Source organism: Colobus angolensis, unplaced genomic scaffold, assembly GCF_000951035.1.
Source record: "Colobus angolensis palliatus isolate OR3802 unplaced genomic scaffold, Cang.pa_1.0 Scaffold86, whole genome shotgun sequence".
NCBI lineage: Eukaryota > Metazoa > Chordata > Mammalia > Primates > Cercopithecidae > Colobus > Colobus angolensis.
The window spans coordinates 8,098,414-8,123,297 of record NW_012122487.1 but is presented as its reverse complement, the minus strand read 5'-3'; the positions used below and the strand labels follow the sequence as shown (position 1 = coordinate 8,123,297).

Here is a 24,884-nt window from a genome sequence, read left to right as displayed (position 1 = left end):
GAATGGGTCTATAACTTGAAGTGTGGTAAATGGAATGTCTAGAGATACCACTTGAGCTAGTATCCACCTAAGTCTTTTTATTCTCTCTTTGCAATACCTAGTACCACTTTTGAATAATCTCATGGATAATGTTTCTTTAGCCAAATGAAAAGGAAATAATGTTCATAGTTCAGCAAAAGAGAATGGTCCATTTTTCCAGAAGCAGCAGCAGCAGCATCTAGTGTTGAATATTCTCAAGATTGTTTGCACTGGGAGCAAAGTTACAGCACAGTGGGAACAAGTAATAAAATCAGAAGCAATTTTTTAAATTATGTATAGTGGTAACTCCTACTTTAAGCCAAAACAGTGTAAGAGAATATAGACTTTTTAAACCCAATGAATTAGGAGGTAACTCTTCCCTCTACAAAAGGATTGACCAGAGAATACCCTTACATATAAAGGTCTCCAAGATTTTGATTAAAAGGAAAACAATTAAGCAGATATTTTCAAAGAACAGTGAATATTTAAAGTGAAGTATCTTCACAACTCTTTTCTACTTCTTTTCCCTTACTCAGAAAAAATGTTTAAGTGATGTTAACAGATGAAACATCTTCAAATTTTACCTTTGCTATGCTAAGGTCACAGGTATGTCCTAAAAATGTCTTGAAATTTTGATCTCTTATCCAAAGCCACTCTGACCGGCAATGGATGTGATAACTGGGGGCAGGAATAACTCCAATGTAATTCTCTTACATTATGCTTTGTGCTTTTTCCTGTATAATTAGCTACTCTATAAGGTCAAGCAGCTGGTAGGATATACCAGAGTTATCTTCAAGAAAAGAGGAGAAATTGGAAAGACTTACTGAAATAGTGCATTAAGAAAAAAAATACATGCATCCATATTAGTTTGAACCTGATTTCCTCCATAAGTGTTACAGTAATCAGGATTAAATCCTGCTGGTTTCAGGCTTGTAATCTGAAGTCAGCCAAGAATGTTTAAAAATAGGTTTAACCTTACATAGAAAAGCAGCGTAATACTATGCCTGCTAATTGCAACTCCACCATTTCAAATGTGAACATCTTCTAATACTCGTCTTTGATGGCTTGAGGAGAGACCCTCACGCCATTCTCCTGCCTCAGCCTCCCAAGTAGTTGGGACTACACTACAGGTGCCCACCACCACGCCCAGCTAATTTTTTTTCTATTTTTCAGTAGAGACGGGGTTTCACCATGTTAGCCAGGATGGTCTCGATCTCCTGACCTCGTGATCTGCCTGCCTCAGCCTCCCAAAGTGCTGGGATTACAGGCGTGAGCCACCGCGCCCGGCCACATCCCACACACTTTCATACACTTGCATTCAAACACATGACTGAATGGAAAATCGCAGACAGGACCTACCTGTGGAGTGAGTTTCCCAACCCTCTGGGTTATTGGCTCATTCATCACAACTTCCACTTTGCAGGCATCTTTCTCTTTGGGGATGGCAAACTTCAGGTCATCTCCCGACAGGAAGGCGGAGTGGCCCTTCATCACCGTCACCCCACGGTTGACGCTGATGAAGGTGGGGCTGGCCCAGGCCAGGAGGAGCAGCAGCAGCAGGGCATTCACTGCCCCCCAATTCGGAGAGTTCATGCTGACAGGGCCCAATGCCTTTCTGTCCACCGGCGAAATCCCTTCAACAAAGGAGGGCTTCTGTACTTCCTCCTGGAGGGTCAGCTCATAGTCCAAGGGGCAGGGTGAGGGGTCCTGACAATGTGCCCTGAGATCTTAACATGCCCCTTTCATTTCAAAGTCAGACAAGGAGGCCTTTCAGGCAATCCCAGGGCTTTTAATAAAACTCGCTGATCACTCCTGACAACGCCGGCAAGATGAATGGGCCTCCCAAGTGCTTTTCTAATCCTGCAAATGGGAGAAACGGTTGGAGTAAAGCGAGAGAGAGACCAGAAGGTTTGTGTGGCTATTCAAAAAATCGCTACCAACAAAGGGATCTTTCAACCAGCCTATGAGTTCAGCTAAATTAAAAACAAATAAACTAACTTGACCTGTAGACCCATCTGAAAGGCAATGCAGCCATTTCATTACCCTGCTTATAGCTCCTGTTTCCGGACGTGACATACCCCAACTGGGATGTCAATTGTGTGGTCCAGGAGGAAACAGCCAGCCTCATTGCCAACAAGTGTGACTTTTGGTTCCCTGAGTTCATAGACAGTTGTCAAACTCTTTGCTTCTCTTTCCTCATTTGTTAAATGAGGATTATAATCTATTTTTTTTCAGAGAGCTGATAGGATTATGAACACATTGTTTGAAAACATGATTAATTCTAAATCAATGCTACCGGGCTAAGAAAGAAGTTTAATGATTTGTCACACTGGGCACACTTCTGACTTTGCTGGGCAATGAAAACACCTAAGAAACATTTGAGTGGAAATTACAGAAAATATGCTTTTTTCTAAGTGAACATTCAAGTTTTTGTTTATGTGTGAAAGAGACTATGAATGGGGTGACATAGCTTCAGCACGCACAGCTAATGACACAGCATATGGACATGCGTATTTATACTATCTACAATGCTAATTACATTCCTATGTACTCAACTTGCACAAATAGAGTCTTTGTTTCCACTTTATCCACTTAGAATTTCATGATGATTTCTCTGTGTTCCATAAGAACTGAAAAGATTTTATCTAAAGTAAAATGCACTGAAATATATCCTTAAATTCAGAGTACAATTAGGTGAACAAATGGTGGTTTGTTATGCCCAAAGAAAGGCCTTCCATGTTAATAATTTCAATAAATTTCTGTGCATAACCAGTAGATACCAAAATGAATGTTTGTCAGAAGGTTGTAGAAGAACAAATGCCTCCATTATCCACATCTATCTATTTCCATTCCCTTGTCCCTCTTTGCAATGTTTCACTTTTGAGGCCATGCCTGACATGTGTCACCTGATACCTGAGGGGGTGTACACTTTACAGAGCAGTCTGTTTTTTATGGTATCAGTCCCAGAGTAAAACTCTTCACACACCCCCACTGACTCTGTTGTCCACAATCAAGCTGATTTAGGTTGGCTTATATGGGCAACAATGCGTATCTGGTTGTTGAACTTTAACAAGATACAATATTTTTTCCATTCATATTAGGCATCTAAGATAACAGTACATTCAGGGAGAGGAGAGGCAACAAGATAGGTAGGTGTCTCCCCGAACTGGGAGGTAAGGGGGAAACTTTGCTCTCTGAGATTTAAACTAGTTAACACACGGAGGCTGCAAGGACTCCACACTCCTGCAGTCCTCTCATCTCACTCCATCTCACTTTGTCTCCTTACCTGGTTCTTTCTGGACTCCCCGAATCTTTAATGCTGGGACCCTAGAGTCCAGTTGTAGGACCTGTTTTGTATCTACACTCATTCCCTAGTGATCTCATTCCTTGACTTAAATACCACCTATGTGCTAATGGACCTCAAACTTACACCTGTAGCCTGGACCCTCCTGCTTAACTCTAGATTTGCATATGCAACTGTCTGCTTGTCATCTCTGGGTGGTGTATAAAAGACGTCTCACACTTTATGAAGCCAAAATTGAGCTCTCAGTCTTCCCTCCTTCAGTCTTCCTTACCTTAATTAATAGCAACTCCAACTTTTCAGTTGTTCCTTCATCACACTTTCTACATCCAGTCAAAAAGTCCTGTTGTTTCTTTAGGGTAGACAGATCTTAGGTGACCCCCCAAATAATTCCAGCCTCCTAGTATCCAAAAGTTCCTTCCCCTTGAGTGCCAGCAGAATCTGTAACACTTCCAACCAACAGAATTCCACAAAGGTGATGGGTGTCACTCCTATGATTACATTTTATTATACAGGAGACTCTCTCTTGGCAGACTGGAACCAGGGGCTCTCCTGCTGAACATGAAGAAGCAAGCCTCCATGGGTTCTTCTGCCACAAGGAAATGAATTCTGCCAACACCCTGAATGAGCTTGGAAGTGGTTTCTTCCTAAGTCAAGTCCCCGGATAAGAATGAAGACCATCAACATCTTGACTGTAGCCTGGTGGCAACCTAAAGCAGAGAACCCAGCTAAGCCATAATCCGACCCCAGAACAAGGGAAACTGTGAGATACATTTGTATTGTTTTAAACCACAAAGTTTATAGTGATTTGTTCCACAAAAATAAAAAGTTAACATGCTCTTCCTTCAAAACATATCCAGAATCCAGCTCCTTCTTACTACCTCCATTGTGATCCCCCTGGTCCAAGCTACCACCAAGTCTCCATGAGATGATTGCAATAGCATCCTATTTGATCTCCCTACTTCTACTCCTGCCTTTCCTGTAGGCATTTCTCAGCATCACAGCCAATTTTCTGATTAAATGTTACTTACGTCACTGCTCTGCTCAACACTTCCAGTGGTGTCTCATCTTAGAGTAAAGCTGAAGCCCTGGTGATGACCTTGAAGACACTACATGATCTGTTTCCCTCTTACCTTTCTCAGCTCATCTCCTGTTTGTCTTCCCTTTGCTGACTCTGTCTCAGCCACACTAACATCTTTGCTTTTCCTCAAACAAATCAAGATCCACCATTCCTCCTTCCTCTCTCCCCGACTAAAGCCTCTCACTTCTGTTGTCTCTGACTTGAATGTTCTTCCCCCAGATATCCCTCCTTCCACCTCTCCACTCTCAAGTTCCCATCAAATGTCACACTTGCAGTGTGGTCAAACCTAACAACTCCATGAAAATTCTGTCAGTCTCATCCCCTAGCATTCTTTACCACTTTTCTGCTTTGTTTTTAACCTTAGCGCTTTCTAACCACCTAATATAACGCATTTGATCCTTTATATTAGGTTGTTGCAACAGTAATTGCAGTTTTCACCACTACTTTCAATGGCAAAAACCACAATTACTTTTGTACCAACACTATTAGTCACTGCCATGTCCCTCACAAAGATGTGAATTTCCGTATTTTTTACTCTTGGATTACCCCAGTGTCTAGAACAATGCCTGATAAATCAATAAATATTTGTTAACTAAGTGAATAAATTGGAGAAAACAATGCCTTAAATTCCCTTATAGTGATTATAGTTTAACCCAGGAATGTTAATATAGCTAAAAAGAAAAAACAAAAACAAAAAGGCCAGGCACGATGGCTCATACCTGTAATCCCAGCACTTTGGTAGACCGAGGCAGGCAGATCACCTGAGGTCAGGAGTTCGAGACCAGCCTGGCCAACATGGTGAAACCCCTGTCTCTACTAAAAATACAAAACTTAGCCAGGTGTGGTCGCAGGCACCTGCAATCTGAGCTACTTGGGAGGCTGAAGCAGAATTGCTTGAACCTGAGAGGCGGAGGTTGCAGTGAGCCAAGACTGCACCACTGCACTCCAGCCTAGGTGACAGAGCAAGATTCTGTCTCAAAAAAAAAAAAAAAAGAATTGGCCTCATAAGCAGGCACCATTAGCCATGGATCAAGATGCCACATGAATTCGGTTACTGAGAATCTGTCACAAAAAGGCAGATCATCCTGGGATATACGGACAAAGTCCGTTTTCTGTGCCCATAACACTGAGGTTGAGATTCTTGACTCTGGAAAATGCCACACTATGAGACTTCCTGATGATTGGCCAACTAGTTGTTCCCAGGCAGCACCTCCAGTCAAACACTAAAAGAAGTAGTAAGGTAAAAATCAAAATCCATCACCGTTTGTTTCATTATTGCCACACAACACTGAGAATCTATCCAACAGAGATAAAAGCAACTTCTACAAGAATACATGAACAAGAATGTTGATTGCAGCAGTGTCCACAGTGGAAACTGCAAGCAAAGTAAATGTCAAGAAGGGGATGGTTAAATAGCATAGGTATATTTATACCATGGAATGGAACGTAACTCTTAGAATTTGAATTAGAGATAAATCGTTCAACGTGAAGGGATTTCTACAAGGTATTGTGGAGTCAGAAAAAATTAAATGGAGAAAAGTATGCTTCCATTTGGTAAAGTAACTCTAAAAGCTGCGTCTGTGTATATGCATATATGTAGATGGACACATATGTTGTATTAACATATAATTAAATGGGCATGGAGAAAAACGGACAAACATTAAGTTGTTGGTAGGGACAATGTGACAGGGGCGATATAGTATAGATAGACTGAAGAAAGATGGGGGGGGTGCTATGTCTAGATGTTTGTGTCCCCTCACCAAATTTATATGTTGAAGCTCTAATTTCCAATGTGATGGGATTAGGAGGTGGGGCCTTGTGGAGGTGTTAGGTTTACATGAGGTCATTAGGGTAGAGTCCTCATGATGGGATTCTTATAAGTAGATGAAAAGATTAGAGCACTCTCTCCCTGGCCATGTGAGGCTTACAACAAGAGGGTTTCCCTCTGCAAAGCAGAAAGAGGTGATCTTGGACTTCCCAACCGTCAGAACTGTGAGGAATAAAGTTCTATTCCTTAAGCCACCCTGTCTACGGTATTTCTGTTATAGCAGCCTGAGCAGACTCAAACAGCAATTTTTATTAAAAAAAAAAAAAAAGGAAAAGAGCATGCAATGAAAAAATGCAACAACCAGTCACACGCAGTGGCTCATACCTATAATCCCAGCACTTTGGGAGGCCGAGACGGGTGGATCACCTGAGGTCAGGAGTTCAAGACCAGCCTGGCCAACATGTCGAAACACTGCCTCTATTAAAAATACAAAAATTAGCAGGGCCTGGTGACATGCATCTGCAATCCCAGCTACTCAGAAGACGGAGGCAGGAGAATCAGTTGAACCCGGGAGGCAGAAGGTACAGTGAGCCGAGATTGTGCCACTGCACTCCAGCCTGGGTAACAGAATGAGACTCTGTCTCAAAAAAAAAAAAAAAGTACGAAAATTACATATGAAATTCATGTAAAATTGCTTGTGTATCAATATAAAGAGAAACTTCAAAACAAATTTTATTGTGTTTAAAGGCTTTTTAAATATATGTAGATAACTTGAAAATAAACATTTTTATGAACAAATTTTTTATGGACAAAATATACTAACTCATTAAAGATGCATCTTCTCATAGCCAGAGCAAAGCAAGTATATCTCAGAGGTAAGTATGTCATCATGTCATTATGTTGCTTAACCGAAAATAAATTGAAGAAAATCATCAATATAATTAGTTCCCTGGTATCAGCCCATCAAGGTATACAAAGGGCAGATATATCTTTCTTCTCAGGTGTGGCAATCTACCTAGTGGGAGGACTATTAATTCCAAATAAAACTGAAGAAAATGCAGCAAAATAGAAAGGCACTAGTGGGATTTCACCCAATAGTTATCTCCAAATGGTTGGTCAGCAGTGTGTTTCAGGCTCTGCAAGAACAGTCTTTCGTGGCAGAGGCAGGCATATGTATGTTGTCCCGGAACTCTCTTCTCCTGCCACCCACTCAGCCAACAGCTGAAACAAATCTCCTTTGAAACCCCACGGATACCTTGTTTTATGCAAAAGCACATAAAATGAAGACTTTGATTCAGAGCTAACTTCCTGGTCTTTGTACATGTTGTGTATCACTGGTCAGCCTGTCTCTAGACCAGCCACACCCCTTACCTTTTATAATTGATCATAGCTCAGTTACTCTCCCATAGTTTTACAGCCAATCTGGGTATAAATAGGAATAAGCCAATCTCAACAGGAAAAAAATGCTATCTTGGAGGCTTTGCCATATTTTACAAATTTGTGTTTAATGAATTCAAATATGTTTTGGTTTAGCACTGACTTAATAAGAAAGGCAATGTGGACCAAAATGGAACAACTTGATCAAAATCTTCTATTTCATGTAAACAATTTAGAATACCAAATAAGCTCTTCTCAGATAGATTGTTAAAATAATATAGCAAATGTTTCCTTCCTTTCGCTTATGATAACTTAGTAACTCTCTTCCAATATCTATCTCTGATAGGAAATTCTATTTGTCCCACAACATTCAACCTCACCTTCCTCCATAGAAATAAAGATTTTAACTAGGTATACAGTCACCCAGAACAAAGACTATATTTCACAGCCTCTCTTGTAGCTATCTGCGGCTATGTGATCAGATTCTGGCCAATGGCATTGAAGAAGAACGGTCACATGGCGGCTCTGAGAAACCTCCTTTAAGAGGTAGTTATGGTGTGCCTCTTCTCCCTTTTTCTTTATGCCTCCCTCCATCTTGTTGCCAAGATGGAAGGTGCTGCCTTGCACATGAAAAAATGAGGCTATGGCACAGGTTGGTGGCTGTGAGCTAGAAGGACCCTGGGTCTCCGGGCCATTTGCAAAGCAGAACCACCATACCAGTCCATTCATTCAGAATTTTACACAGCAGAGAATGTAAACTTCTTTCCTATTTAACTCACTGTTATTTTTTTTTTTTTTTTGTGACTCATGACTGAACTTAACTATACCTTTAATAATCACTTCTTCCTCAAGTTTTTGTATTAATTTTGTTTAGTCACTAATCAGCTAAAGATTTAACTTCCTAACTAACAGCATATGGGACAACAGCTCATTCTCTAATTACATCATAGTAAACTCTTAACTGAGAGATAAGATCAAAGTCCAAGATCCTAATGTTTATCTACCAGGAAGAGACAAGAGAGAGAGGAGATATCTATTTTTTTTTTTTTTTTTTTTTTTTGAGACAGAGTCTCGCTCTGTCGCCTGGGCTGGAGTGCAGTGGCCGGATCTCAGCTCACTGCAAGCTCCGCCTCCCGGGTTCACACCATTCTCCTGCCTCAGCCTCCCGAGTAGCTGGGACTACAGGCGCCCGCCACCACACCCGGCTAGATTTTTGTACTTTTTAGTAGAGATGGGGTTTCACTGTGTTAGCCAGGATGGTCTCGATCTCCTGACCTCGTGATCCGCCCGTCTCGGCCTCCCAAAGTGTTGGGATTACAGGCTTGAGCCACCGTGTCCGGCCGAGATATCTATTCTTATGGCTCCCTGCACCACAATGCTGTGGAAAGAATAGACTTGAATTTTGAATATCTGGATTCTAATCTCGATTTTTAAAATTTTTTGTTTATTTTCTTCTTCTTCTTTTTTTTTTTTTTTTTTTTTTTTTTGAGACAGAGTCTCGCTCTGTCGCCTGGGCTGGAGTGCAGTGGCCGGATCTCAGCTCACTGCAAGCTCCGCCTCCCGGGTTCACACCATTCTCCTGCCTCAGCCTCCCGAGTAGCTGGGATTACAGGCGCCTGCCACTATGCCTGGCTAATTTTTGTATTATTTTTAGTAGAGATGGGGTTTCACCATGTTGGCCAGGCTGGTCTCAAACTCCTGACCTCAAGTGATCCACCCGCCTCAGATCCCAAAGTGCTGGGATTACAGGTGTGAACCACTGCACCCGGCCATGGATTCTAATCATGATTTTTATGAACATCACTTTCCTCTTTCAAAAATGGGAGGCTGAGGCAGAAGAATCGCTTGAACCTGGGAGGCAGAGGTTGCAATGAGCTGAGATCACGCCAGTGCACTCCAGCCAGGGCAGTAGAGCGAGACTCTATCTCAAAAAAAAAAAAAAAAAAAAAATGGAATCACCCGTCCTGCCTCCTCCAAAGTTCCCCTGTCAAACCAATAATCTACATGGAAATATTTTCTTAATTATAAACCCCCATACAAATGTAACATTATTATTACAAAATATATCAAAGAGACAAGAAAGTAAAGCTTTCTCAGGAAAAACAGAATAGAAGGAATTGGGCCTGGATGAAGGTGGCAAGGTGGCAAAATTAAGTTCAATAAATGTAAAATCGAGTGTATTTTATTTACATTCTAATTTTCTCTTTCTCATAGTCTTAAGACAGAATACATATTTAAAAAACTAAATTTTGATATTTCAAAAACAACCTGAAGCAGCACAATTAGGAGGTAGGGGGGAAGTACAAGAGTAACAATTTCCAAATTCAAAATCAAACAAAACTCATCCTTCAATCAACTGAGCCTAGACTGAAGGCTGCAGAATTAGGAGCAATCAGGATCAAAAGGGTATGCTTTGTTTGGTTTTATTTGCATTCTAATTTTGCTCTTGTATTTTTCTCTTGGTATTGGGAAACACTAAGTATGTGGACATTCCATGGAAAATACTGTGCTGATTTTTGGCTTCAAGAAGGTGGCATGGGAGGTGAAAGACAAAATAATTCAGATGAGCAGACCGAGAAAGGGCCAGAAGAAAAACAGAACAACAGCAAAGCAAAGCAACGTCTGAAGCAAACAAGATTTCACAGTGATGATGGGTCTTTTAACACCTCAAAATGAGATGGTAATAACTGTCTTGTCTCTGACACAAAATTACTATGTCCAGTGATAGCCAACTTCTACATGAAAAACAACACTCTAATGGGAAGCCTAGCACACCTTGAGAATTTTATTTTCTTGGTCCCAGCATAGGGCTAAGTCAGAGCCTCAGAATCCGTCTGTCCACAGCTTGCTCTGATTGCTAGTATGGGCACCCTCGGGGTTGGCAGAATTACTGGGAGCATCTGGAACTGGAAGGAGAAAGGGCACCTGGCTATATTCCCCAAGGGAGCTTGTAAACTGACTTTTAGCCACCTCAGACTTGATTCTGCAATAGAAACAAATCCTGGCACTTTGGGAGGCCCAGGCAGGTGGATCACCTGAGGTCAGGAGTTCGAGACCAGCCTGACCAACACAGCAAAACCGTCTTCACTAAAAATACAAAAATCAGCTGGGTGTGGTGGCAGGTGCCCGTAATCCCAGCTACTTGAGAGGTTGAGGCAACCTGGGAGGCGGAGGTTGCATGAGCCAAGATCACGCCACTGCACTCCAGCCTGGGTGACAGAGCGAGACTCCATCTCAAAAAAGAAAAAAAAGAAAAAAAAAAAAAAAAACAAGGAACAAATCCTGTCTTGGCTTGCTTGTGTGGCTCAGCTGTTTCTCAGCATTTCGAAATCCTCCTGACATGACTGCAGATCAGTTCTGTTCTCCCTGACCATTTTCCCACCATTGCCTTTTTTCTTTACATGGTAATCATGTATTCTAAGTACAGTATATCTGTATAAGCCAATAAACGCCAATAAAACTGTGAAAATTCTTTCTGAAATGTGAAAAAATGCCCTGTTTTGAATTCTTCCTTATGAAAATTCATAAAGATTTCTTCAACCAAACTTTCTTGGGAAATTTCTTGAACAGAAGAAAATAATTTAATAACATAAATGGTGGAGGGGAAATGTGAGTTAGTATGTATTTCGTAATTACACATTCAGCTTAACTATATGAGTGTGTATTCTTCATGTTGATATAAACATGATATTCCTGTCACTAACTTGAGATAATCTTTGCACAACAAGAAAAAAAAGTGGATCTCAGCTGTAGAGCTCTCAATGCAATGGAAATTCTTAACGGTCAATGGTAATGATGTACCTTGATGAAAATAATATTTACTATTCTTCCTCTCCGGAATTTTGCAATGGTAGCTACACAACACATGGCAAGTGCCTTCCCCATCCTATACCCAGCATAGTATCAAGATATACATAATTCATCATAGCTTTTTATTTGCTTTGCTTTTTGCAGAATTCATACGTGGCCCAACACTCTTCTCATCAGTGATCTAGGTAGTTACCACCATTTGACTAAAGATGACATAAGCAATGGAACCTTTTTGTCTTCCCTGGGCTTGCAGTTATTATCCCTTGACTCACACAATTATTTATTTTTAATTTTTATTTTTAATTGAAAAATAAAATTATATATATTTATGACATACAACATGATTTTTGTTTGTTTGTTTGTTTTAGAGACAGGGGTTTCACTCTGTTGCCCAGGTTAGCATGCAGTGGTGCGATGATAGCTTACTGCAGCCTCCAACTCCTGGGTTCAAGCAAGCCTCAGCCCCAGCCTCCCAAGTACCTGGGACTACAGGTGTGCACCACTACATCTGGCTAATTGTTTTTTTTTTTAATGTTTGTAGGAATGGGGGTCTCACAGTGTTGCCCAGGCTGGTCTTGAACTCCTGGTCTCAGGCTATTCTTCCATCTCAGCCTCCCAAAGTGCTGGAATTACAGGTGTGAGCCACCAGGTTAACGACTTAATTTAGCTGTTTTGCAATATATACATACACTGTTGTGTCATGATGTTTTGCTATAAATATACAATGTGAAATAGCTAAATCAAATAACTAACATATCTATTACCTTACATATCTTCTTTTTATGAGGAGAACATTTAAAATCTACTCTCTTAGCAATTTTCAACTATACAGTACAATGCTGTTAACTATAGTAGTCATGTTGTACAATACATCTTGTTCCTTTGGGCTAATTGTAATTTTGTATGCTTTGATCAGCACCTCCCCAGTCCTCCCTCCTCCCCAGTCCCCCGTAACCACCTTCTACTCTCTACTTCTATGAGAAAAACTGTTTCACAACCTCAGGTCTTACAAGTACCCTAAAGTCATTTAAGAAATAAAATAAACTGCCGGGCGCGGTGGTTCATGCCTGTAATCCCAGCACTTTGGGAGGCCGAGGTGTGCGGATCATGAGGTCAAGAGATTGAGACCATCCTGGCCAACATGGTGAAACCCCGTCTCTACTAAAAATACAAAAAATAATTGGGCGTGATGGTGCACGCCTCTAATCCCAGCTACTCGGGAGGCTGAGGCAGGAGAATCACTTGAACCCGGGAGGCGGAGGTTGCAGTGAGCCGAGATCATGGCACTGCACTCTAGCCTGGTGACAGAGTGAAAAAAAAAAAAAAAAAAAAGAGAAAAAGAAAAGAAAAGAAAAGAAATAAAAGAAAATAATAGAGAAATGGCATTTTAAGTGAAAATAGCCAACTCAGGATCAACACACCCAAACGGAAGAGATTTTTTAAATCCTCAACAAGATGGTGAAGAAAGTCAATGAAGATTTTCTGACTTCTACTCCACATTAAAATCTTTAAAATGCTAGTCAGAAGCTAAACTTAGAAGTTATCAATGGAAGGTACAGGTGCGGTGGCTCACTCCTTTAATCCCAACATTTTGGGAGGCCAAGGAAGGTGGATGACTTGAGCCCAGGAGGGCAAGGCCAGCCTGGGCAATATGATGAAATCCCATTTCTACAAAAACAAAATTTTAATTAGGTTGGTGTGCTGGCATGTGCCTGTCGTCCCAGCTACTGGAGAGACTGAATTAGGAGGATCACCTGAGCCTTGAGACTGAGGTTGCAGAGTGACACTGCAGCCTGGGTGAAAGAGCGAAGTGAGACAGTGAGACCCCGATTCAAAAAAAGAAGAAGCTATCAATTGAATTTCTATGATGTATTTTTTAAATAATCAAAATTTGCATACAAATGCATTTCCAAAGTCATTCATATAAATCAAATTTAAAGTTTTATGCATAAACTTGTAGCTGAATATAATTATCCACAGGACAACTGAATTGCATCCAAATCACATGTGCCATAAATTGATTCATCAAGGGGCAACAAACTGGAAATCAGGATAACTGTGTCCTCAGGGAACAACCAGCTGTCCAAACTTAGAGAAAGGGGTTGTCTTCTTTGTGTTTTAGTTGAGGAAATCAAGATTTAGATAGTCTTTACCAAGACTTCATAGCCATGGCACCGACTGACCTTACAACTCCCTGAGGTTATATGAGCAATAAAAAGTAAACATTCCAAGTGACTTGCCTAAGGTCCTAGCAGGAGAGCAGAGCTGTGGCAGAAACAAGCCTCGGGCATCCTGGCCAAGTGCCCTTTCTCCTGTATCCTGACAATCTCATGCCATTTCCTCGGTTGACCTGTACTACAAAGCAGCACTGGGAAGACAAAACCGTAAAGCAGATTCTTCTCTTTCAAGAAGCCCATAACCCCTTAGGAAGCTTTAATTGTTCAATTACCCTACAAAGATGGAAAGTCTTCGTGATCTTGCCAAACACAAGATTTTCAGAGTGAATACTCTCAGACAGGGATAATAAAATCATGAGAAAGCGCCTGTGACTTCTAAGATTTTGTTTTCTTTAATAAACAATTTTTAGTCTCCCCTATGCGCAAATTCCTTCCTTTCTACTTTGCTTATTAGTGCTTTCACTTACTACACAGAAGCACTGGGCTACATTATTACTGTGCATCTTTTCATTTATTTTTCACAACAAAACTAATTAGTTCTATTATTATTTTAATTTCATACATAAATATACAGTGATTTAAGTGACATAGTGGAGTGCAGTGGCACAATCTCGGCTTGCTGCCACCTCCACATCCTAGATTCAAGGGATCCTCCTGTCTCAGCCTCCCTAGTAGCTGGGATTACAGGTGCTTGCCACCACGCCCAGCCAATTTTCGTATTTTTAGTAGAGACAGGGTTTCACCATGTTGGCCAAGCTGGTGTCAAACTCCTGACCTCAAGTGATCCGCCCTCCTCAGCCTCCCAAAGTGCTGGGATTACAGGTGTGAGCCACCACATCTAGCCAAAACCAACATTTATTACCTGTTTACTATATAGCAGGTTTTCTTCAAGATATTTTACATATATTACACTGTTTAATCCCTAGTGTGGTTTTAGGAGGTAATGATTTTATGAGAAATAAAGAAGTTATTTCTCATAAAATAAAGAAGTTAAGTAACTTGCCGAATGTCATCAGCCTGACCTTGTTATCGCAATTAGAGCCTGATTTTGTCCAACTCCAGGACCCTTGCCCTTAACCACTACTGTTATATATACACTGCTTCACACTACACCAAAACCTTATACTCTGCAATCACTTCACTAGCCCTAAGGTTTTATTCCTATAGTATGCAGGAAATTTAACAACTTCCTTTATGGTTCCAGACAGCAAAAGACACTATTATAGAAGTTAATGTTTCACTAGAATCAATGTTCTCTAAAGGAAGTAGCTGCTGCTTTAAGAGCAAATAATTAAGAGAAGATACCCTGTCTACCAGTATCTTCATATTCCAACTGCTTACACTGCAAGCCCAGGTTAAAGATCTCAAGTCAAACTGGCCACTTCGTAATTCTATTTTAAATCAATTAAATGTGTGTTGACTCACATTTAAATCAATAAAATGTGTGTTGACTCTGTCTCTGACATTCTGCTTCCTCTTCTCCACAATTTTTTCTAAATCATAATCTACATCACACAATATATGATTTTAGGAGAAACTTTAGAAATCATCGAGGCCATATTCATTTCATTTATCAATGTATTTGCTTTTTCTGAAAATAACCTTTTTTAAATATGAAAGAAATGCATGCTCATTAATTAAAGGACAAAAACACAGAAACCTATAGAAAAAAAAATCCTTTTCAATACCCCCAAAAAAGGCTCTTATGCTTTCATATGTATGCATGTATGTATACATATATATGGTTTTTAAAATTAATTGGAACTGAACTACAAAGAGTTGTGTGTAGTATCCCTTTTTATTAATATAATGTTCTATTGTAAGCATTTTCTGTATTACTAAACATTCCTTGCAATTGTGCTTTTAATTTGTGCATTATAGCCACTAGATGGGTGTACTATAGTTGCTATAATCATCTCACTGCTACATTGAAGTAGTTACTATATCAAAGATTGTGATAAAAACTCCTTAAGTATAAATCAGTCTATTTCTCTAGTTTATGTCTTTTGATTGATTTCTAGACGTGGAATTGTAAGGCTGAAGGGTGTGAACTTATTTGGAGGTTCTGGATATGCATGCTTTCTGGAAAGCTGGTACTCATTTCCACCCTCACCAGCCTTCCTCACATTCAACATTGCCCCTTTAATCTTTACTCATCTCCCAAGTGAAATGTATCTGCCACTGTTTTAATTTGCACTTCCTTTGTTTATGTGGAAGATTTAGTTTTTTTCCCTTTTATCTTAACGTCCCTTAGCCATTTGTGTGTTCTCTTCTAGGAATTCCTTCGTTTATGTAAGAGAGGAAGACCTATGGCAGTTAAATGCCTACCAAGACTACACAGCTATCTGGAAACCAAGCCTGGACAGGAATCTCAGTTCTGATACTAGGCTAGCGCTATGTCCATTAATCCAGGTGGCTTCCTTAAATCACAGATGCTCATTCCTGAAATATTCCTTTCAGCATTTCCTTCCCATATCTTCAGGAAGCTGCCAGACTCAGAACTCTGGAGAGGGAGAGCTCCCTCAGGCTATACCGTCATGACTACAGGGGAGGGAAAAATCCTTTCCTTCTACCCTCTTAGGTTCATTGTCTGGGGCCTTGTAAATTAGACTGAAAAGAGATAAATTAACAAGGGAAAAACATAAAATTTATTGAATATAAGTGTCATGTGACATGGGAGCCTTCATTAAAAAAATGAAGACAGAAAGAAACATTAAGCATGAGCATTTTTATCCTAAGTTTGATGAAGAGTGGAAAGTTATGAGAAAATGCATTAGGACAAAGATGTGTGAGCTGAGGGCAGTAAACTGGGAGAAAGTGAGCAAGACCTGCCTGTGCAGATTCCCCATGGTGTCCTTCCATCCTTGGAGCTAAGGATACTCCTTTCTTCTGGGTACAGGGAGAGCACTTCTATCACACAAAGGTACTGTAATCTGCTGTTCAGGGAAGAAGGTCAGAGAGTCTTTCCAGCACATGCCACTTCTCAAATTCCTCCAGTTCAAAATATTCAACGTGCCAAAGCACCCTATTTAGGGATACCATGCTCTGAACCCCATGATGACCAAGGCTGCAAAGACAGACAAACCTTTGCCTACAACACAAACTCATTAGGTTTCCTTCCTTAGATTTTCAAATGTTCAAACTCTGCCCTGCCATGCTTTGGAAATTGTGCTTCTGAAAAATTAATATTTTGGAGACGTTAAAAGCTTTCCACAAAAAAATTTCACTATACCCAAATACATTTGAAGCACAGAATGCTAAAATCACCTTCTAAAAATTCACAATATAATATGAGTATATTAAAGATTCTAAGAAGTCTCGCAGAAAGGAGACTTTTTAAACCCAAAGTCTGCAAACTTACAGAAAACGTTTTTTGTTCTTTTACATTAAACCAAAACAAAACGGGTTGTTTGAGAAATCATTCAAGAGACACAAGGTTAGAGAATTAAAATGACTAAAATATAGAATGGCCAAAGGGTATCTAAAACATTTCTGGCCATGCCCAATAAATATATACCTAATAAGTTTACTTCAGAAATTCAAATTCTAGGATATCCCTTGGAAACCAGACATCTGCCTGTTTCTACAGAGGCCTTCTACTAAAGCTACCTTCAAAGGTAGAGAAAACTGATCACAGAGGGAAAAAATGTGTGCCCTCAACTTACAGTTCTGTTTTTAATGACTATCAAAGCCTCTTAAACCATCAAAAGCATTTCCGTGAAGATTAGTTAGGAAGTGGCCACAATTTAAAATCATGTTGCTTTCAGCCAGAGGGTTGTACCATACACATTTTCACAACAGGTTGCTTTAATTGAATAACTTAAGCAGAGTGAAAAACAGTCACTCACATATACCATGGTGTGCCCTATTCTTCATCAGGGACCTACTGTGGGCATGTACCAAAACTCACACCTAGTGCCTTCCCCACCAGTGTCACACCAACTGAAATGAATTTTCCTCTTCTTGAGCGAATTCTTCATTTCTTAATTTATAATGGAACACCACCAAACTGTGTAAAAGTGAGATTCTGTTTAAATTCATATTAGATCATGTCCAGGAATTCATCTTTGAGACCAATTCAATTTTCAGAATGTATCTTGGCTCTCTGAGTATGACATATCATGTGTTCATTCATTGTACAAACGATTGCTGAGTACTCACTTAGGGACAAGTGCTATGTTAAGCGCTGGGATTGTGAAGACAAAAATGCCAAAAAAAAAAAAAATCCTTGCCCTTATAGAGTTTATAGTATAATTCAGAAAGACAAACATAAACTAATGATTCAAAACAGGCAGTAATGCCAAGCACCAGGGAACATGTCTGTAGTCCTAGCAACTAGGGAGGCTGAGGCAGAGGATTGCTTGAACCCGGGAGTTCAAGGCCAGTCTGGGCAACACAGCAAGATCCTGCCTCAGAAAAACAAAACAAAACAGCAAGGGTGGTAAGTGCAGCAATGGTGAGATATATTTTATGGTATAGGACTAAATAGGAGGGTAGCATTTGATTCAAACCGGGCCTAGGGTATGCTTCCCAGAAGGGGAAAGAGTTAAATTTGAAAGAAAAACTAGTACTGAGAAAGGTGCATAGGAGAAGGGCATGTTTGAAGATGGAAAGAAAGAATGTGGCATAGTCAAGGAATCAACAAGTAGATGTTATGTCAGGAGCAAAGAGTTTTTGTGAGAAAAAGTGGAGGCACTGTGCAAGAAAAAGTTCAATAAGAGGTAACTCTCTTTAAGAGATTGAGGTCTTGTGGGAGGGAGATTTATAATCAGGTATTTTACAATACAAAATGGTATTTGCTGCCTGCTCTGTCTACGGAGTAGCCATTCTTTTATTCCTTTACTTTCTTAATAAACTTGCTTTCACTTTACTCTATGGACTCACCCTGAATTCTTTCTTGTGCAAGACCTAAGAACTCTCTCGGGGTCTGGATTGGGACCTCTTTCTCGTAACATCTTTTTGGCCACTATGGAAGGGACAATATTGAAAAAACTCCCAATCCAAAGGCTAACTCTGGGTTAGTGGTGGGATCCAGTAACATTATTCTGCAAACCCCAAAAAGATGATACTGAAAAGACTTCCAACCCAAAGGAAAATCATTTGCACGCACAAATTGGCTGACTTTGGGTAGGCGGGGTGCATTTACCTGAGTAAATGATGGTATTGGGTTAGAAACCCAACTAAGGAGAGTCAGAGTCTCTCCTAAGATAAAGTGGGTTAAAGGATCCTCTTAATAAAAGGCAAGGACGCTTGACCCAACTTGGGTTTGAGACCCAACTTATGAAGGTTAGAGTCTTTCCTAAGATTTAGGGGGTTAGAGGCCCCTCCCAGTAAAGTCCCTCACAGCTACGAACAGGTTTGGCACCATAGGATGTTATTTTCTTTGGGTTAATCTGCCTTGCACTCTTTGCTGATGGCTATGGGTGACAGAATTAGGCACGTACAGGATCATGAGACATGGGAACAAGTTTCCCACTTAAGGGGAAACTTGAGAGCCCATGGAACTGCCATGAAAGATCCCTCCTCTACTGACAAGCTGCCCCCTGAACTTTTCAGTGTCACTGCAATGGGTGGGTCTTTCTCTGGCCTCCCTGGGCTCTTCACCTTCCCCATTCTGCCACAGGCAATGCTTTTCTCTCTCTCCTTTCCCTTTCCTATTTTTACTATTACTCAGGGTGACCATCTTGCCCAGAGACCACAAGTTGAAATTCCCGGTCAGAGGTTGGATTAACAATGACAGGGCCCAGCTGGCGGCACGTTTGAGCTTTGTCAGTTTGATACTAGGTGCTAAGCAGAGGAGCTAATGTCTATGCTTTGTCACATATATTTTACTCTGGCCTTCCTTCATGCTGTGGCTTGGCCCCCAGGGCTGTGGTGCAGCCAGCTGGGTTGCTAGGGCCACTCAGAGAAAGGAAACCCAGAAGCCTGGCATGCCAGGAAAAGGGTAAGAATTTCTTACCAGTCAGACTTCTGGTCTCTCTCTCTCTCTCTCTCTGTGCACACTGGTTGAATGAATGGTAAAAATTACTGTTTATCTCCTCCATAAAGTTTTGATTAATGGAAAAAAAGAATTCATGAGGGCTAGTCTTAAACTGTAGTGAATCTGTTGTACTTTGTGCTATGAATTTGTCTTTCCATATCTTTCTGTCAGAAAGAGGGATACCTTAGGATAGAATGCGGGCCTAGGACCCCATAAGCCTACTGTCTAAGACATAGCCCAGCAAAACTAGTCAATTACGTCCTTGGGAGCTTGATCTTGTAACCATGTGGCCTTGCTTTCTCTCTTCACATTGGTGACCTGGGTTCAGGGTTCAATCCTGGATCAGGAAATGAGTCCTTTGTCTTCTGTGTATTTATATGTGTTGTGTGTGTAATATAAAAGAGCTTTTGTTAATTGGCTTAAAAATAATAAGAGCTTAAATCAAATATTTTTTTAGAGAAGTAAAAAGTGTAATGCCTTTTAGTTTGTGTGACTTAACTAATCTTTGGGAAATAAAAACAGTTTGACATGTAAGGCATGTAAAGAAAGTAAAATGTGTTGTTGGTAAAAGACTATAAGAAGTCATGGAAATGTGGATTTTCTTGCCTAGAATAAAAAGTTAAAGGGTTGTTTTAAGTTAGATAGATAGGATAAAGCTGAAGGTTTAAGCAAGCTGTGGAAGGTTTGTAAAAAATGAATTGTAAAAGAGATTCTCTGTGTGAACACATTGGCTAAAGATAAATGGGTATTATTCAGTTTTTCTGTAAATTGAACATTGAAATAAAAGCACAACAGGTTTTTCTTAAGAGCACTGATCTGCTCTTTCACAAACATTTTAAAGGGTTATAAAAATGTATGAGACTCTTATGGTTCAAACTGATTAAGATTAAATACATTTGTCTATAAGGTTTTATTAAGAATTGGATTTAACATTAATAGTACATTAACAGAACAGTGACATTTGGCTTATTTGGTATAAAAACAGAAAGTATTGTCAAATAGAAAACAGTGTTGGCTTTCTTTGGGCTGTATTTACATAAATACGTACTGGTATGTGTTCCAAAATAATGGAAAAATTTCTATTATTCTAATATAACTTAGCATATGTTATTAATACTATAATTGTTATGTAAAATTGTTGTATGCCACAGAAGTAAACAAAATTTCCTTGCCAATTGTGGCTTTAATAGTGGCTGCCCTAAGGCATTTTATCATCCACTGACAATTGTCTTGTTTTAATTCTCTTAATAGCACTTTGACAGGTGTTCTTAAATGCAGGTTTCTAATAACTTTGGCAACTGTCACATTAGAATAGAGGAAAGCAACTTTCAGGACTCTCATGGAAAGCTGAAATGTTCACAAATATCAAGCAGGACAGGAGTTAACTGCATGGACTGAACCAATAGAAGACTGAAGTGATTTTTTTACTTTTTGCTTAAAATGTTGCTGATCCTTTGTTTTGTTTTTTAGAGTCAAGAAAACTTTTCTTTTGAGCTGTCTACAGCTTTTAACAATTGAGTAAAGTATACTCCTATGAACAATATTTGGAGCATGTTTGTTTCTCTCTACCTGATTTCGCCAGAATTTGGAAACTAGTTTTGAGTATTCTTAACTTATGGCAATATAGTTATTTGCATAAGTGCAATAAGAATCTATTTTCTTTTATAACAGGACACAGTTGGAGAAATTGCTTATTTTATCAAGTCCTTGACTGGAATGGTGTGCTTTCCTTTGAGGAATGAAACTTGACTGGTAAAGCCAATGAAAGTCCTTTGGGAAAAATGGCCTCGTACCTTGTCTACACAGTTTCTGTACAGGGTTCCTGACCTGGTTGTAAATAAAGAATGTCACTTTCTGACAGGCCCAGGAGCTCCAAGTTATCTTGGGACCTCAGGAGGAGAGGAATTTACCCAACTCACAGGTATTTGAGGGTACAAACCCATGGCCGGTTTCAGCTTTTAAAAAGTCTTATCTGAGATTCCTTATGGAACAGAGTTCCATCAAAGCCAATTTAAAAAGCCTAGGTGAAAAACAATTATTCTTGCTGCACTTCATACAAATAATCAGGCCAAGTATAATAAAGCAAATCAGTCTTACCACGATTTATCTTTAGTGAAAATGGAGAGAGAAATTATCTTTCAAAAACTATGGTACACCTGGTTAGATTCCAGTCTCATCAGTTGTTTTTTGAGTATTTTTCTGCAATTTAGACTGACTCCTTATTCCTGTGGACAAACCAGTGATTTCTGGCTGCTGCTCAGAAGAAACAAGAGGGATGGGTAATGTAAAAATCTGGATCAATATTCTAATTCTGGGCACATATTAGAATCAGCTAACAACCCCATATCGGCTTGGTTCCAACAGTTGCCCAGCTCATGAAAAAATCTTCTAATTTAGTTTACTTGAGATAATTTTACTTATTTTGCCTTATAGTTGTGGAATATATTGCTGTTGTACTCTTTGTGTAGGAATGCAGAATAAGCTTACTCAACATTTTCTTAAACATTTATTAATCTTCTAGATATCACCTTTTGTTGGAACTCCAGAGTTATGAGTGGCCCTTGACATACTGAGGCTTTCTGATTTAGCTCCTCTCTACCCCAAATACAAGAGATCCTCATAGTTAGGCAGGAATATCATCACCCCTATTCAGCCTGAAGAAGTTACAAAATACAGATCTTCATCCCTCTACAACTCTTAAGATTAAGGGTTCTCTTATAAAAGGGAGGGGGGAAATGTCAGAGGCATTTAAACCAAAGCAACTCCATCTTGAACAGGAGCTGGGTAAAATGAGTCTGAAACCTACTCGGTTGCATTCCCAGATGGTTAGGCATTCTTAGTCATAGGATGAGAGAGGAGGTCAGCACAAGATACAGGTCACAAAGACCCTGTTGATGAAACAGTTTGTTGTAAAGAAGCTGGCCAAAACTCACCAATACCAAGATGGCGATAAGAGTGACCTCTGAGCATCCTCGCTGCTACCCTCCCACTCCTACCAACACCATGACTGTTTACAAATGCCATGGCAATGTCAGGAAGTTACCCTATATGGTCTAAAAAGGGGAAGCATGGGCCGGGCCCCGTGCTCACACCTATAATCCCAATACTTTGGGAGGCCCAGGTGGGCAGATCACGAAGGTCAGGAGTTCAAGACCAGCCTGACCAACACGGTGAAACCCCATCTCTACTAAAAATACAAATATTAGCAGGGAGCGGTGGTGTGCACCTGTAATCCCAGCCACTCAGGAGGCTGAGGCAGGAGAATTGCTTGAACTGGGGAGGCAGAGGTTGCAGTTAGCTGAGATCACGCCACTGCACTCTGGCCTGGGTGACAGAGCGAGACTCCATCTCAAAAAACAAACAAACAAAAAGAGGCATGAATAATCCACCCCTTGTTTAGCATATAACTAAGAAATAACCATAAAAATGGGCAACCAGCAGCTCTCAGTGTTGCTCTGTCTATGGAATAGCCATTCTTCTATTCCTTTACTTTCTTAATGAACTTGCTTTGGCTTAAAACAACAACAACAAAAATAAAATGGTATTTGCTGTGATAGCATAGGAGCAAAATGCTCTAATGATTTTATCAAACTCACCAGTATACTCTTAAAGAAACTTCCACTATTCAGGGTGAAACACTTCATTGTGAAAAGGGTTGCTCAGACATTCAGAAAACTATTCAGCATTGCTCCTCAAGCTGTGATGTAACCTTGATCATCTCACCTGCATTCCTTGCTCATGATAAAACTCAAACTCACAGATGTCTGTAGTGGAAAAGGGATCGACCACCATGAATATTTTTGTAAAGAGGTCTGATGTAAAGATCTGCTTTTGATGACCTAAGAAATTTTATGGTAAATGACAAAAAGTGCAATGTTATTGGAGACTCAGTTACAGTATATAGTATATGAAAAATCATACAATTCTAGAGTTAGAAGGAGCTTATCCAAATTTTACATATAATAACAATAATAAGCATGTATTATGCACTTACTTTGTGCATGGCACTGCTATAACTCATTTAACCTTCACTACAATGTATGAACTCAATTCTATTATTATTCCTATATTACAGCTAAGGAAATAAATAATTTGTCTAAGGTAAATTCTCATAACTAGAGTACATGGTATTCCAATCTCAGCAGACAGCTTGGAGAGCCCAGGTGCCTGAAACCATGTTCCTTGCTCTACCATAGGGTGATCAAGATGAGGAAACGGGGGCCCAAAGAGGCTAAGTGATTTGTCAAGGGTTAGACAATTGGTTGTTGCTTTACCCATTAATGCAAAGTGAGGAATGTAAAGCATAGTATCATATACTGAGATGTAGTAAAGAAAAAAAAAAGCACAACACTTAAAACCAACAAAGAGGCTTAATCGAACTCTAATGAGAATTTTCTTATTTCTTTTTAAGAGACAGAGTCTTGCTCTTTTGCCCAGGCTGGAGTACAGTTGCTTGATCATGGCTCACTGCCACCTCAAACTCCTGGGCACAAGCAATCCTCCCACCTCAGCCTCCTGAGTAGCTAGGACTACAGGCACTCACCACCATGCCTGACTAATTAAAAAAATTTTTTTTTGTAGAAACAAGGTCTCAGTATGTTGCCGAGGTTGGTCTCGAACTTCTGGCCTTAAGTGATCCTCCTGCTTTAGCCTCCCAAAGTGCTGGGATTATAGGCATGAGCCATCAAGCCTGGTCAAGGAGTCTAATAAGAAAAGAGTCTTAATGCTCTTCCCTGTTGAGGATCTTAGCACAATTTTGAGGCCTTCAGCTATGACTTACACACACTTCATTTGTTACAATTTTTCTTTTTTACAAATAACTTTGTAAATAATTTTATGATTCAGTAGCACTAAAAAAGGAGGATAAGAGAGTTTAATTCTTTGATGCAGGTTTGGAGAGGAAAAGAAAGATAATCAGAGGCCAGCCTATTAATCAGCTCTACCAGACCTGTGCACCTATCTTGGTTCCATAATTTCTTTGAGCAAGGTTCCTATCTTCCCTGGGCTCTGTTTCCTCATCTACAAAACGAAGACAATAATTGACACCTTTCAGGGTTTACACTAGTTAAATGTGACACTAGCTGTCAATGTGAAGCAAAGTTGCCAGCACACACATAGAGCAAGGCTCCATCAAAGTTAGTTCCCTTCCTGCCCCTTTCTATTCCAGACCTATTGAAGAAAATTTTTTCTAAAATGTATTTTAAAAGCTACCACTGTGATAGTGGATATATGTCATTAAACATTTGTCAGAACCCAAAGAATGCAGCCGAGTGCGGTGGCTCACACCTGTAATTCCAGCATTTTGGGAGGCTGAGGTGGGCAGATCACTTAAGGTCAAGAGTTCGAGACAAGCCTGGCCAACATGGCGAAAC

At 40.0% G+C, this 24,884-nt stretch overlaps 1 protein-coding gene across 1 annotated transcript in view; it reads right to left on the bottom strand.

Annotated features, from left to right (window-relative positions):
• FREM1 (FRAS1 related extracellular matrix 1) overlaps window positions 1–24,884 on the bottom strand; it is a 168,759-nt gene that overhangs the window by 131,443 nt on the left and 12,432 nt on the right. Inside the window, exon 3 of the mRNA XM_011930392.1 lies at window positions 1,378–1,878. Within this exon, the coding sequence (XP_011785782.1) occupies window positions 1,378–1,611 (234 nt within the window). The 5' untranslated portion in view covers window positions 1,612–1,878. The remainder of the gene's footprint in view (window positions 1–1,377; window positions 1,879–24,884) is intronic.